General features: G+C 53.9%; 6 protein-coding genes across 6 annotated transcripts; 3 read left to right on the top strand and 3 right to left on the bottom strand.

The window, feature by feature from the left end:
* Positions 1 to 740: 740 nt before the first annotated feature.
* On the top strand, positions 741 to 1,664 carry CC77DRAFT_928603 (hypothetical protein; the record flags this gene model as incomplete). The annotated part of the gene is made up of 1 exon (XM_018534067.1): positions 741 to 1,664. A coding segment is annotated over one exon (924 nt), but the record flags the coding sequence as incomplete, so codon positions are not given.
* Positions 1,665 to 2,812: 1,148 nt separating this feature from the next.
* On the bottom strand, positions 2,813 to 4,631 carry CC77DRAFT_629950 (aspartate aminotransferase). Its single transcript, XM_018532530.1, has 3 exons — positions 4,192 to 4,631; positions 4,004 to 4,135; positions 2,813 to 3,955 (listed from the first exon to the last, which is right to left on the bottom strand). The coding sequence occupies exons 1-3, from the start codon at positions 4,474 to 4,476 to the stop codon at positions 3,011 to 3,013; spliced, it is 1,362 nt and encodes a 453-aa protein (XP_018389272.1). The 5' UTR covers positions 4,477 to 4,631; the 3' UTR covers positions 2,813 to 3,010.
* Positions 4,632 to 5,037: 406 nt separating this feature from the next.
* CC77DRAFT_1058348 (snare protein syntaxin-like protein 18/UFE1) lies at positions 5,038 to 6,217 on the bottom strand (the record flags this gene model as incomplete). Its single annotated transcript, XM_018528123.1, has 3 exons — positions 5,038 to 5,278; positions 5,326 to 6,050; positions 6,101 to 6,217. 3 exons carry the CDS (start codon positions 6,215 to 6,217, stop codon positions 5,038 to 5,040), a joined length of 1,083 nt encoding a protein of 360 aa, XP_018389271.1.
* A 634-nt stretch (positions 6,218 to 6,851) lies between these two features.
* On the top strand, positions 6,852 to 7,998 carry CC77DRAFT_1092024 (hypersensitive response inducing protein 1). Its single transcript, XM_018529614.1, has 2 exons — positions 6,852 to 7,581; positions 7,633 to 7,998. Exons 1-2 carry the CDS (start codon positions 7,229 to 7,231, stop codon positions 7,772 to 7,774), a joined length of 495 nt encoding a protein of 164 aa, XP_018389270.1. The 5' UTR covers positions 6,852 to 7,228; the 3' UTR covers positions 7,775 to 7,998.
* A 75-nt stretch (positions 7,999 to 8,073) lies between these two features.
* On the bottom strand, positions 8,074 to 9,933 carry CC77DRAFT_1017484 (hypothetical protein). Its single transcript, XM_018524414.1, has one exon. It carries the CDS (start codon positions 9,778 to 9,780, stop codon positions 8,533 to 8,535), a length of 1,248 nt encoding a protein of 415 aa, XP_018389269.1. The 5' UTR covers positions 9,781 to 9,933; the 3' UTR covers positions 8,074 to 8,532.
* A 230-nt stretch (positions 9,934 to 10,163) lies between these two features.
* On the top strand, positions 10,164 to 12,339 carry CC77DRAFT_1006064 (hypothetical protein; the record flags this gene model as incomplete). The annotated part of the gene is made up of 2 exons (XM_018523387.1): positions 10,164 to 12,167; positions 12,217 to 12,339. The coding sequence occupies 2 exons, from the start codon at positions 10,164 to 10,166 to the stop codon at positions 12,337 to 12,339; spliced, it is 2,127 nt and encodes a 708-aa protein (XP_018389268.1).
* Positions 12,340 to 14,287: the final 1,948 nt, after the last annotated feature.

Raw genomic sequence — 14,287 nt, 5'->3', positions numbered from 1 at the left:
GCCCGCCTCGTCTCCACCACCGCCTACATTGTCCCTATACCTCAAGACCTCGAGGAAGACTTTGACTCTGCATACGTCCTTGCCCTCTTCCATGCGACAGGTCGCTCGATCCAAGTTTTCATGCGTGGCAAAATACGCAAGTCCGTCGATGCGGGCAATAAGCTTTTGTCTCTTTGATCGCGCAAAGAGCCGCGTCGTCACCTTTCGGAGTTGAAAATGAGGCGACAAAGATACTCCCCGTCGGATCCCGACAACCAGTAATTCTCTTTGAGCCTCGCGTCGCATCCCTTTGATTCGCTTGCGCCATGCAGCCTACAGGACCTTAGCACCCGACGTCTTCGCTGCTGACTGTAGCCCATGCCAAGGTGTCCGCGACACTCCAGGGAATACGTTGGATGCAAACGGCACCGAAACCGTCCCATGGGCTGTATAGGTTAGGGGCCCCGGGACGTACGACGCTGTTCTGGGATCCTGGTGGTACGGGACCATGTACCTCAAGCTACGGTTGGCCCGAGGTCGCCTTGTGCGAGTCCGGCGTTGGAACAAAGAGCTGGGGCATCGTGGCTGATGTGCATGCGGCCATGCGCTGGTAAGATTCTGCTGATGGCTATCGCGGGGTGCGGTGATGTTCAAATGTGGTCGATTCCTCGATGATTGTTTCCCTTGTGTGTGTCCTTCACTCTATCGCATGTTTTGAGTAGTGCATACGCGCCTGCGTCGATTCAGGTGCACGCAGTCCAATGCAGTTACAAACTTCTCCACGCCTACCAGGCGTCCCCATCCTGAAACTCGACTCTACCGGGCCGGAATACTCTCGCTGGCGACGTAGCGTCAAATTTGCGCTTGAAACGAAGGATACCTGGAAATACTGCAATGGCACTTTGCCCATGCCCATGCCCAGTCCAAGGTTAGCTTCGTCCATTTGTGTAACGGAGACGAAAGACATGCAGCCGAGCTTGCTAGAAGAGCGAAGGTCATGGGTACGGAAAGATCGAGAGGTCAAGCTTGATATCTTTCTCTCGCTGGCAGAGGAAGTGATGCTGGAGCTGTTTGAAGTCGGACCACCATTACCACCCTCCAACTTTAGCTCGCAGGAGATACTTGAGGCATTGGATGAACGATTCAACGTGTTCAGCTTCTCTGGCTACCACCACGCATTCTGCCATTTCCTGAACCTGCACATTGATCAATACGCAAGCATCGAGGATTTTAATAACGAGTTCACGACGGTGCTGGAAGATCTGATCGACTACGGCCATCCACTTTCCAATACCCAAGCATGCTCCGCCTATTTTTCGAAGCTCCGATGTACCCAGAATCCATGGGTCGCAAAGAAGTTGGAAGACTGGGATATGCTGCCAGCAATGCCTGATATTTACAACCTCATGCAAGAATCGCCGCCATGGGCATGCATACGACCACTGCGCAGGTCGTCCCAAACTTTTCCTGTACCAACAATATCAGAAAAACATCCTGGAGATTCATGGAGTCATCCCCAGAGCGATATACCGGGTCTCTCAAATAGTAGCACTGCGTCATCCGATGGTTCTTGTTCAAGACAGCTCTCTAGACAAGTAACTCATAGTCAGAAGGTCGCTGTGCATGCTTCAGACAAGAATATCGAACCCGATCCCCAGGACTTGCGCGAGGCAATCGAGAAGCTTCTCACCTCTGCCGAGGCTAAGCATTCTAGCTTGAAGACCGATGCTCCAGTAGCTTCAGTATGCGCTACGCCAGACTGGTTGAACGTACCGCAAAAAGTTGCCCCGAAGATACTGTCAACACCAGAACTACCACCTCCTGTCATATCACTGCCTCTTCGCAAGACTCCCACTCAGTCGCGTGCACGCTCCGCATCACCACGTCTTCCATCCGAATCGTCTAGAACCTTGTCGCAAGCAAGTTTGACAGTACCAACAAGGACGAGACGTCCACGCACAGCAGATATGCCATATAAGATAGTCCAGCCATTCCAGCCTCTTCCGCCCGTACGGTCAAGAACACCAACGTATCCACCACCTCCACTGTCAGAGCACCCGGCTTTTCGAGACAGACCCTTGTTCCCAACGGGACATGCCCAACCAGATTTAATTTCCGTGGATTACTTCAATAGACCTCATCACCATTCCGCACCAATATATCCGCCATATCAGCACTCAGCCTACTCGTCAAATAGTAGCAGCGCGCTTAGCTTGCCACTACAAGGGACCAGCGAGTCGTCATGGTGCTACACAAAGGACAATAGCGAAGACACTCAGGGGCACTACATCCCAATCCTCACGTCTTCTATATTCCTCCAAGGCCGGAACCCAGACATTGCCAATGAGCAAAGCAAAACGTCTCTGCAATCCTCGTCTGCGGACATTACTGCTTTGCCGTCTTTTACCTCAAATATCGACGACTTGATCCCGCCGCTACCAAAGAAGAAGATGTTACGTAAAGCATCGTCTAGTATGGACATACTAAAACGGCTCAGCGGGGATAGTCTGCTCGAGTCTAGCGACGAAGTAAGGGAACGCGAGGAGAAGAAGGTTAGAGAGAAGGAAAGAAAAAGAAAGGGGTGGACTATTGGGGTGAATATTGCGAGATTCACGTATAGCAAGGGCATTCAGTAGACGGGTGCATAGCATGCAACTGTCTGCTGTTCGTCGGCATTTAACATTGTTGCTTAGTTGGTTGTGGCCAGAGTCCATGAGCTGTATACCCTATGCGTTCATCCAAATGTACTACTGTACCAGTTTGCAACACGAAGTGAAAACCAGACGCGCACATTGATATTAATCAACCGGACATTCCTCTTTTTCGGTGTCTACTAGTTTATTAGCGCACTCGATCAAGTGAAATCGGATCTCCACTCCATTTCATGATTTTTGAGAACATAGTCAAGTCTCTGAATGAGGTGAGGATTTAGTCTATGCTAGCTCTTCTATCTCGTATATTCGTAACACATTCCCGGTACCCGCCGTGTCTTAGCCGGTCAGATTACCGAAGAACCTTCACAGGTTGCTATCTACTGCGTCTCCCGCACGACCTTGTCAACAGCCTTGGCAAAGTAGTCAATGTTGTGCGTGTTCAGACCAGCCATGGAGATGCGACCATTCTTGGTCATGTATACATGCGAGTCTTCCCGGATCTTCAGCACTTGCTGCTCTGTCAAGCCAGTAAAGCTGAACATGCCGATCTGCTCTGTGATGTGGTTCCATGTACCTGGTGTGCCCATGTCCTCGAGCTTGCCGCGAAGCGCCTTGCGCATCTCCTTTATACGGCCAGACATTGTACGGAGGTTGTCTTCCCACTCAGCAAAGAGTTGGGGATCGTTGAGGACGGTCGAGGCGATACGGGCGCCGTAGGCGGGAGGATTTGAGATCTCAGAGCGCTGGAGGATGGCGAGCTGCGAGGCGATGCGCTTGATGGTGTTTTCGGCATCGGATGAAGGAGAGGTGACGAAGTGGAAGCAGCCTGCTCGCTCGCCGTACAGGCCGAAGTTCTTCGCATATGACTGCGCGATGCAGAGCTCGAAGCCTTGCTCGACAAAGTAGCGGATTGCCCAGCCGTCGGTTGCGAGATCGCCGGAAGCAAAGCCCTGGTATGCTGTGTCGAAGAAGGGGAAGTGCTTCTTCGACTTGATCACGTCGGCAATCTTCTTCCACTGCTCCTGCGTAGCGTCGACACCGGTGGGGTTGTGGGCGCACGCGTGCAGTACGATGATGCTACCCTCGGCGGCATCCTGCAGAGCATTGATCATGCCATCAAAGTCGAGGCCCTTTGTCTTCTTGGAGAAGTAGGGGTATGTCTTGTGTTCGAGGCCGACATTGGAGAAGATCTGGAAGTGGTTCGCCCATGTGGGGTCTGAGAAGTAGGCGGTTCGCTGGCTCTTGGTCTTGTAGAACTTGGCGAGGAAGAGGGCGCCCAGGTGGACGGCACCGGTACCGGAGATGGTTTGCAAGCTGGCGACCTGTGTGGTGTGAGCTCAAGTCATGACGTGGTGGAGTGATGTGCCTACCCGCTTCTCCTTGATGGCGGGGCTGTCACCGCCGAGGACTAGCTTCTGGGAGGCGGTTGTGAACTCTGCGAGACCGGCGATGGGGAGGTACTCGTGGTTGAGGTTGGGGTCGTCGCGGAGTCTGTCATCGGCCTGTGCATGGTCAGTCGCGGGTAAGTCAGGACAAGAGGAAGGCGTGGTGGGCGCACCTTCTTGACGACGGGCAGGATCCAGGGCTTTGCATTGTCGTCTCGGTAGGCTCCAATGCCCAGGTCGACCTTGTTGGGGTCCTCGTCGCGGCGGAAGGCAGCCATCAGCCCGAACAGCGGGTCTTCGGGCGCCTGGGGGACGACATTCGCGTCGAAAGCGGTAGCAGCCATTGGTTCGATGTGCGAGGAGATCTGGTTGAGTCGGGTCTGGGAAGAAGTCTGGGTGGAAGTAGTGGAGAGGGAGAGGGAGGAGGTGAGTGGTTTGAGGACAGGTGAGTCTGGCATGATGATTACGGCGTATGAGCTCTCCCACGTTTACGTTTCACCGCTGCCGCCGCCTAACTATGGGAAGCCGTGTCCAGCCCACGCTTAACCCCGCAGTTTTCTTTTGGAAGGCGAGATGCGGAGAACCGGGAGGCCGGTTCGAGACGATGCAGTAGAACAAAAGTTGGCTGACATGGCGACGGCATCGCATCCGACCAGCGCATTATATAGAGGTGAAGCTCGGAAGGTATGCCGCAGGGTCGTGTGAGCAAGCAAGCCGAGGCACAAGCTGCCGCTTCCGCAATGATGTCAGCTGTACAGCCCTTCTCACATGCAGGGCAGTCACCATCACGACTTCTTTCAGATGAGTAAACTTGCTACCGCTGTAGCTAGCTACGAACCGTTGTGGGTCTGCATGGCCTGCAGGCTGGCTGCTGGTTCAAGTATGCCGACCCCACATGGCTGCCATTGCTGCTTCTGGAAACTTGGTCCACTCAGAGCGCCCCGGATACTGACGGACGTAGCGCGATATATTCACATGTTGGGTATCTACCAAGAACACCACCGCACCTTGTTCCACTCTCATATGAACAAGTCCCACACAACAAGCGTCGTGCAGAAGATGCTTGTAGCCCAGAACAGCTTCTGCGCCGTACTGCCCCGCTCCGTCGCGCGCTTGAGCTCCTTGTTTCCACTCCCAACGTTCTCCGTTGTATTGAACGAGTCTTCAATGAGCTGGTTGATGTGCGTCTCCTGCATGCTGAGGTTGGACGCGAGCGTCGAGTGCAGCTCCGAGATCTCCATGAGCGACTTTTCGGTTGCACTGCCGGTGTCAGTAGCTGTTCAAGACGAGGGTGTCGTAGCACATACCGGACTTTGTCGAGCTGGTCCTCGTACTGCTTGAGCATGTCCTGGTTCTCCTGCGCAAACAGCTGGAGCTGCTCTGGGTCCAGCTGATTCTCAATCACCGCGCTCGACTCATCCGGGTTATAAGTCGACTTGGCCCGATAGTCCCCAGCCTTGTTCCCAGCATTGTGGCTCTCGTCCATGCCACTATAATCGCTGCTGGCTGGCCCTGTAGCCCTCGTCTTGTACAACACGCTCTTGCTCTTCTCCACCTCCCGCATGTGTCTGATTTCCATCATGTCCGTCTGGAACAGGACGCACTGCTCCAACTGAAAATCCAACGTCCACAATATGCCCTTTCGGTGTTCCCTGATCGTGTTCGCCTTGGCCTCTTCAATCTCCTCCTCGACGCTCTTCGCTGTGATTGCCCCGCCTGCTGCCCATCGTCCAAGCGCACCGAGGCCCTGCTTTGCGCGCTTCTTCAGAGCGACCTGCGTCTGGGTCTCCTGCCTCACCTGTTCAGCAGCCCCTAGCTTCTCAATCGCATCCTTCAGCTGATGTATCGATAGTTTGGCCTGGGCGTCGATCTCGTTGCGCTGCGTGTCGCTAAGGTATTTGGCATCTTTGTCTGCAGAGGCCGATGCTGCGCCTGCTCGCGCGTACTGCTTCCGGCGGGGGGCATGTGCCGTCGAGAGATAGCTCTGTCGTATCGACTTCAAGTCTGTGTGAAGCTTTGCAATGTGACCTCGCTGTGGCTGTTAGCTTTCACCTTCAGGTTCACGCGCGCAACGTGGCCTACAATGCGGTATGCCTCTTTTACAAAGCCGTCGAGGGCTTCGACGCGAAACACGGGAGGCTCAATCGGACGCGCATCGTGCTTCGCGAGCACCTGGTTAAATATTGGCGTGATGTCCATTGTGTTGGAGTGCAGTCAACTTGCTCATGTGAAATGACGATGCTCCCCGCGGGAGTGTCATGCTGGTCTTTCGCTTCCCAGCCAATGACGCACTATTGCGCCTGCCTAAACACCTACCATCACTATTCACTGCTCAAGATTCTTTACATTGAGGAAGGATGCTTCCTATCATGATTTAGAAAAGATTCGCATCAAGCATCTGCAACAGAAAGGTTTATCGCCCCGTAATATGTCTGATGATAATGTCACGTTCGCAGATGTCTTGGGCGTACCTCATTAGCTCTCACCATCTGTCTGCCGCCGTCGCCTTTGTCTGCATGTTCACGACGCTCACGCGCCCGATTGGACGTTCAAACATAACTATACTTCCAACCACGAGAACGTTCAGAGAGGCTAAGAGCTCAAGGGGTACTCGGGACCCAGGGTGTCAAGGCTAACTCGAGTCCAACTTTACTACACAAAGGATTCGCTATAGGATGAGGTGTTGTGTATTCCCAACAGAGACATTTGATACAAGCTCTGTAATAGCCGCTTTGTCTTCAATACCAGTCCCTTGATATATCGCTCACGTATTGGTTGTACAACCCAACACCTGGGCTCAGCTTATACCAAGGCCTGTCCAATCGCGCCATCAGCCGCAAGGCCACCTTGATTGACCTCACGGACTGGTCATGTTAGCTTTGTACAGCCACAGTTCGCTCACTACTTTTCACCTGCTCTTCGTGCGTCTGATTGAGCAAGTTTCTATTGCCCACTTACCCGTTTGCCTCCGCTGACCCCTCCAACAGTACGCGGACAGTGACTCTTGACTGTGTGCTTACGCGCTTGTTTCGAGCATATATTTCTAGAACCTATTCCTGATTCTACCTTCTCATCATCTCAATCAAGTAATTTCCAACTTCCCAACTTAACCTGATATTATCTTTCCAGTGCGACCAACAGTCACCACACTTCCTAGCCTCATCGACACGAAGTTCCACTTTTGTCTACAACCAACATCACAAAATCAAGATGTACTTCTCGAATATACTCCCGGTAGTGTTCGCCGCTGCTGCCGTGGCCGCTCCTACTACTATGAACGGCCGTGGCGAGGAAGGCTGCGTTCCCACCTCCTACACCATCTCAGACTACAAGCTAGTCACTTCTCCGACCTCTGGAAGCGTTGATTTTACGTTCAAGTCTGTCTTCCCCACCGGCAGCACCATCGACGACCCAGTCCAGGCCGGCGCTCACTGCAGTGGCTCTGGAACCTCTGTACCCAACAGCAACGAGTGTCAGGTCGCTAACCGTCGTCTTCTATTCGACCTTCGTGGACCTCAAGATGAAGCCTACTACCAGATCACCCATTCCTGGACCTGCTCAGGGTAAGTCTACTAATATTGTCACCTCACAAGCAACAACTAACAGTACAACAGCAACCAGTGGCTATCCGGCAATGCGATCAAAGTCGACTCGCTTGAGTGTCACAACGAGGGCGACAAGCGCGTCTGCACTGGTGGACCCCAGACCTTCGCGCCTCAGAACGTGCGCAAGGTCTGTAACTTGCCTCAGTGCTGATGGCTTCGGTAAGCTCCTTATTGTCCCAAAGTTGAACCGTAGGTCCATCCCCTGGATAGGCGGTGTATCAGCGGTGTGAAGGGTGTAAATCGACTTTGTATCTTCATGGGCATCATTTGGTGTTATTGTGATTCTGGTTATTTTTGAACTTCTTTTCTCTTCTCAATCAATGTGCATAGCATCAAATGTAGAAAATGAAATATAACACACATTCAACTTCTTCATCTCCGTCGCACCGACTCAAAATAGATAAACTTCTTTGTACACTTCAGTATGACACATCATGCTTAATTACCTACTGCGTGACAATTGATCGTTCTGGTACAAGAGATCGGCTGTGTTTGTTTTTCTACACCCGGAACTTGCCAGACGAAAACAGATGTGGTTGGTACATAGCAAACATTGCTTATCGTTCTTTTTCCCTGCCGCCTCTTACGCCACAACTTGTGCCTGCATACGTAGGATTCCAGAAGGGTTTGGCGTCCAGAGGGTTTGACTAAATTCTCTCATTTGTCGAGTCCTTGACGCATGTGTAACAGTTTCTACAAAAGAGCCGGAGTAGACTAAGAAAATAGGTAGAAAAGTTTTCACCTACTACATGATATCATTTGGTATCTTTTCATGTATTGTAGAGGCTTCTAAGTCGTGAATGGGTATATGGCAAAAAAGCAAAATTTGTTCAGCCACCAAAGGCTTGGTGTAGTGTCCAGTTGGCGAAAGTCTTCAAACAACGTAGTCGGTGAAGCTGATTACCGGCCTTACCCAGCAGCGTGCAACTGCTCCATGATCTTCACTAGATTTCTGCGTTTTGCGTTGATACTGGACAGGGTTGCAGCTTCACCACCATTGGTTGCAGCTCGCTCGAAGAACGCTTGTGCTGCTAGTAGCTCCTGATGAGCCCTTCCAAGTCGCTTCAGCTGGTCTGAGACTGAACTTGAGTATCTAGGTAGATCCATATCCCAGTCCTCATCTGAGCCCATCTTTCCCATGGTGAGATCACTTATCCACAAGGCGACATTGCCGCGGAGTTCTAGAAGACTTGGCTGTCTGTCAAAGGGTGGTGACATGATGACCTGATCGAGGCGTTCTGCAATCTCCAGGGCTTGGGTAAGTTCTTCCATTTGGATCGCCTCTTCTTTCGCAGAGAGACCGTCTGACCTCTTACTGAGGTTACTGTCGACCGACACACTTCGAGAAGAGCGTGTTTGATTCGCGATGTCATCACGCAACTCCGTTCTTGCGCGCTTGCTCTTTTCGCAAACCTCGTAAATCCACAGTGAGAACATGGGCGGGTAGAAGGTTCTCTCATCGACAGCATGAGGCTGCAGTTTCCGATTCGGGTGTTGTATGATCAGACGATTGTAATATTCACGAGCAAGCTCAAAGCCCTGTTCAGAGAATCTGTGCTCATTCAGCGTTTGTGATCCACGACGCAGGGCTATTTCAGCACCAATGCCCCAACGTCCGTGGTTACGCGGATCTACCGGGCGCCCACCAGCTACCTGCGTCCGCAAGATCATGCCCCACGCTCTCCCCGCACGCTCGTAATCTCCCTTGAGCAGACAGCAATGCATCAGCGTGGACAAAGAGTCAAGGTGCGCCCTCTTCTGCGCCTCTGGTTGGCCTTGAACGACACCGCTTTTAGAGGTGGCGTTGACGGCGTAGAGGCGTGAAGGCGGCCTGGCCATTTCCTCTTGGACTTTAGCAGGGACATGATGTGGTTTGGACACGCTCGCAGGCGCATGGGGGAAGGGTGCTGGAGGGACCTCGTTCTCTTGGCTGGGCAATAGGCCTGCGACACGCAGCTGAGCTATGCCAGGCGCGGTAGACGAGGTGTACGATTGGACTGTGGCGTCTGGCTGCGTTTCGTCCTCTCCTTGTAGGTCGAAAAGCGATTCGTCTTGTTTCCTTTTCTCTTTATTTCTTCTCGACTTGCGATAATGACTCGCGCGCAGCGAGCGTGTCCTGTTCTGCTCATCACGCAACTGCGTGGTGAAGTGCTGCATGGTTGGTGATGACGCAGGACTGCACGCTCATGCGGCTGTCTGAGCTGCAACGGCCCCTGCTTAGTAGGCCCGGGATGCAGCGGTGAGGCTATGCAGCGGTAGCGGCCACGCACACACTGCGCGAAGGGAATGGGAAATTGGAGTCTGTAGAATAAAGGTGCGGCGAGCAGTTTCAGTAATAGACTTGAGGCAAGAGCAATCGACAACGGTAGCCCCATGCCGTTAGCGCCGTGACTGATTGGGAAGGCTCGGCTGCGCCATACATCACCGCTCTGCCGCCGCTGGACCTCGTCGCTCTGACCGAAGACACATCGACCCGACGACACCCTCTCCGACCGTTTCTATTCTCGAGGCGCGCCTTCCTCGCCGGACGGCCTCACAACATGGGCCAGGCAAACTCGACGGGCGCTGCGGATGCGCAAACACGGCGGCGATCGCGGCCGCTGTCATGGGCGCCTGGGTTACTGGCCTCGTCCCAGCCTAACGACGACACGGTGCCAGAGTTGCTGCATAGAGCCCCGGACACGCCCTCGCGATCCCGCCCCAGTACCACAAGAATCTCCAACCGCCTCTCCTCTCACTTTGGGCGCCACGATGCTGGCTCGTCAGCGCCCGAAGATGCCCCGGTCCCCAGTCGCTCGCGGTCGCGGCTGCACCGGGCGCGCTCGTCGCTCAGTTCCATGACGGGCCTGCTGTCGAGACGACCGCCGCTGCCTGCCCGCAACACCGAGCCCACGAGCGGCTTCGCGGCACCGAGTACGCCCAACAACACCGTGCCAAGCCGCGCTGCTCTGAGGCATACGGCGAGCGACCGAGGGCCCTTCCTTCCACGCGTGCAGGTCCCAGAACTAGGACTAGACTTTGACCAGCTGCTGCGGACCAACTCACAAGCCGAGCGGCCAGACGGACATAGACAGCGACCGCTGGTTCCCTTGAGCCCATTGCGACGGGATGGACGCGCCCTCAGCATCATTCCCTCGCAGCGCCGACTACGCAACATGATAGGACACCCGCGGAGGAGACGATCGCTCTGGCAGGATGGAGAGAACATGGACAATGTGCAGCAGCTGAGGCAAGGCGAGGACCAGGCCGATGTGCTGTCAAGGCTGTTATCGCTGGCTGCAGCTGCCACAGCAGCCTCGTTGGTTGGCGACGACAACCAAGCAGCAACCCGAGACGGTACATTCGACACGTTCCTACAGTCACTGCAGAACGGCAGCATAGCATCGGCGCTAAGAGGCAACGAGGATGGCCAAGGTGGCGACAATCCCGGAGCCGCACAGGCGCCCCTCAATTTCTTCAGAATGTTCAGGTTTGGCACCAGTACCGACAACGCAAGGAACGACACTACTGGGCGCGGCGGCAGTTCATCAGGGAACGGTGGAACAGAAGGAGAGGAAGATGGCGAAGGCAGGATGGTGCCGATAATCATTGTGGGCATCAGATCTATACAGCCCGGAAGCGGTACGGGACAAGAGGATGCCAGCATACCGCCCTTCCTCGACGCCCTCTCAAGCTTCCCCACACCTCCCACGTCACCAGGCGATACCAATGCGAACATTCTACAGCCACCGCAGAACGGGACCCGCTTCAGCCACAGAAGACGAGCCTCGATGGGCGGCTTCAACTTTCCTTCGAATTACGACAGCCAAAGACACCACCGTGGGACGACACAAGAGCGCTCTCGTCCATGGTCATCCGTCACCGACTCGCCTCCAGGGCCCCTCCCCCCACCCTCTACGCCAGCTACGACGCTGAACTTCTCAGCTGGTCCGTCAGGCGCAACGACCCCTGCAACTTCTACCTCGCCCTCTTCACCGACCACACAATCCTCAGCACCCTCGCGGCGGAACAGCTTCGTCCGCAGGGCTGCTGGTTCGACTCTCGAGCCCACCGCGGAAGAACCACAAACACATACCCGGAACGCTCGGCCACGGCGCTTGAGCGAGTCGGACTTCACAAGATACGGCTCAGGTGCACCTCGCAGAAGAGGCGTCGTGGAGCCAGACAACAATCCTGGGGAGGGTTCACGGAGCTGGATCATCTATGTGCTAGGTGGGAGCTATCCTGAAAACCACCCAATTCTTACCACTCCCAGCCTGTTCACCGACTCGCCCACTTACGAAGATATGATGTTACTCTCATCTATACTCGGACCCGCCAAACCACCCGTCGCGAGTGAGGAGGATGTAGCTTCGGCTCCAGGCCTTTTCAGGATACGTGGTGATGCCGGTGCTCTTGTAGCTGAAGCTGTTGAGGGTCAAGAGACAATCAACCTTGTTGCCGGTGCGCGCTGTCTCGTCTGCCTGTGTGATTTCGAAGTGGACGAGGAGGCGCGGAAGCTAGTCAAGTGCGAACACATGTTCCACAAAATCTGTATTGATCAGGTGAGTTGCTAGCTTGATTCGTAGCATTGCGCATGCTAACTTACTTTAGTGGCTGACAACTGGACGCAACTCTTGTCCACTCTGTAGAGGAGAGGGCGTGCATGAAACGGTCAAGGAAACCGATGCCACCTCAGATGCTGCTACGCCTTCGGTGCCGCAAGCAGCCGCTTGATCAATTCTCACTTGCAGCAGGTGATGTTCGGCTCTTCACCATGAGGGCTTCGCTCATTTCTTCACATATACCCCTTTCTTACATGATTGGCTACTCTACCCGAACTATTGGATACGAAGGACTATCGGGTCAGGCTGTTTTCTCTATTTCCTGCAAACTGGAGCGTTCATGGCGTCCGCAATGTATTACTTGGATCTTGGCATATTTGGCATCACGGCATCTCAGGGGAAAAGGGATGGAATTTCGACTGTTTTTCTGGCGGGCAGCATCTCAACGACTTGCTACGAATCTCTCACTGTATATGCGGTAGAACGAGATGGGGGAGTGATCTAGTCTTCGAAGCTACACCGGGCAGACATGACGAACTGCTACGCTTGTGCTCAAGACAGCCGGGCAGGCAGCAATAATGACAAAGGATCTTGTTTCGGCACATCACTTCTCCGACTTGCGTTTACAACGAATGCATATATGGATGCATAATCATTCACATAAGCCTGCCTCGTGTCATGCACACGTACCTTGGTGGATTAGTTGAGGTGATATAGATGCCAACCAACCGCCCTGGGTGCGAAGAGTCGCCCAAACGTTACGGAACGCGTCGTGCCGGCCAATATTCGGTCCTAGTAGTCCGAAATGTCCGAACCGTCTGGCCTCGCGGCCGTACGGATGGGTGTATACGGCGGAACGTTTACGGTAAACGGCGAAGAAGCACAGGACGAGTGTTTCGTTCTGGAACGTGTGGTGCTGACCCGAACCGTGTAGCAGGAGTAATGATAGCCGGGGCGGGCGGCCGCCACAACCGTAGTAATCATACGATGTGGGCGAACTGGCCAGAAGGAGGTCAACGCAGATGTATATCAGTGCACACACCTTTTGATGATGGCGTACGCCTTTTCACAGGCAGCCGCCAAACCCACGATAAATAGCGTCCAGCTATGTCTGGATAGGGCGTAGACGGGTGATGATCTCCTTGTCGCTGCTTCCGCGGAGCGTCGAAGGAGTTGTGATGAGTGAACAGCTTAGCTTGATATAGCTTGATATAGGCTGCGTGGAGACTGAGTTGAAGAAGGGAGGGTACAGAAACCGAAATGGCGTGCGCCTGCTTTCGGGACGGGGAGAGTCGTTGCTGATCGTACTGGATATCCAGACGGACGTGTGCCTGGTTTCGTTATTGCGTGGCATGCGTGGCTGCGGCAGAGTTGGAGACCCTGCATATCGTGGACTATGGATGTATACACATCAGGCGGACCTCCATCTTACAACGGGTGCTATCTGTTACGACATTTGGGATTCATGTTCCTCATGTCAGGATATCTGAACAAGTCGCCCAGTTGCTGCAGCTCGTATATAGTAAACAAATGCACATGGACCCATAGGTAAACAGAAAAAAACATTGGTCATAAAGGATTGTTGTGCAGACGTAAGGATCATCCAAGATGGTGTTTGATGATTCAAGACCACTATCGACTATCGGACCCGGGATGTGCAGTCGCATTGTGTCGGGGTACACCTCTAGGTCATCCCGGCAGCGGTCTAGCGGTCAACACCAAGGGCGGACCGTTGCGTGGTGTCGTGTCTAGATTGTTTTCCAAGTGGCTACAAGCAGGTTATCTGGTCGCCATCTGCGAATGGCTACAGGTTGGCGACCCAGAAAGCAGGCACCGATGGCCAAACCCCGAGCAGCTGCGTGCCCAGGATCAATGGTCCACCGAACAGCTCGGAGATGAGGTTGCCGTTTCAGGCAGGAACAACGTCTCTCGGTCAATACGGAAGGAACTATGAAAGCTCAAAATGTCTCACAGCCTTGCCTTGGAAACTCCATGACTACGTGCCGTACAGGATTGTGCCCAGTCCAAGTAGCCTGAATCTTGACGTTTCACTTGCGACGACTCGACAGCTGATCCGCATGATAGATACATGCGGAGACGATCGGTAGTGTTTATGGGAG

This window comes from Alternaria alternata (assembly GCF_001642055.1).
Source record: "Alternaria alternata strain SRC1lrK2f unplaced genomic scaffold CC77scaffold_4, whole genome shotgun sequence".
Taxonomy (NCBI): domain Eukaryota; kingdom Fungi; phylum Ascomycota; class Dothideomycetes; order Pleosporales; family Pleosporaceae; genus Alternaria; species Alternaria alternata.
Note: the sequence above shows the minus strand (reverse complement) of the source record. Positions and strands in the feature narration are given on the sequence as shown.

Coding starts and splice junctions, on each gene's coding strand:
- CC77DRAFT_629950 (XM_018532530.1), bottom strand. CDS start 4,476: ATGCCAGACTCACCTGTCCTCAAACCACTCACCTCCTCCCTCTCCCTC. Junction 4,136..4,191: donor TCCTGCCCGTCGTCAAGAAG/GTGCGCCCACCA, acceptor GACCATGCACAG/GCCGATGACAGACTCCGCGA. Junction 3,956..4,003: donor CCGCCATCAAGGAGAAGCGG/GTAGGCACATCA, acceptor CACACCACACAG/GTCGCCAGCTTGCAAACCAT.
- CC77DRAFT_1092024 (XM_018529614.1), top strand. CDS start 7,229: ATGTACTTCTCGAATATACTCCCGGTAGTGTTCGCCGCTGCTGCCGTG. Junction 7,582..7,632: donor CATTCCTGGACCTGCTCAGG/GTAAGTCTACTA, acceptor ACAGTACAACAG/CAACCAGTGGCTATCCGGCA.
- CC77DRAFT_1017484 (XM_018524414.1), bottom strand. CDS start 9,780: ATGCAGCACTTCACCACGCAGTTGCGTGATGAGCAGAACAGGACACGC.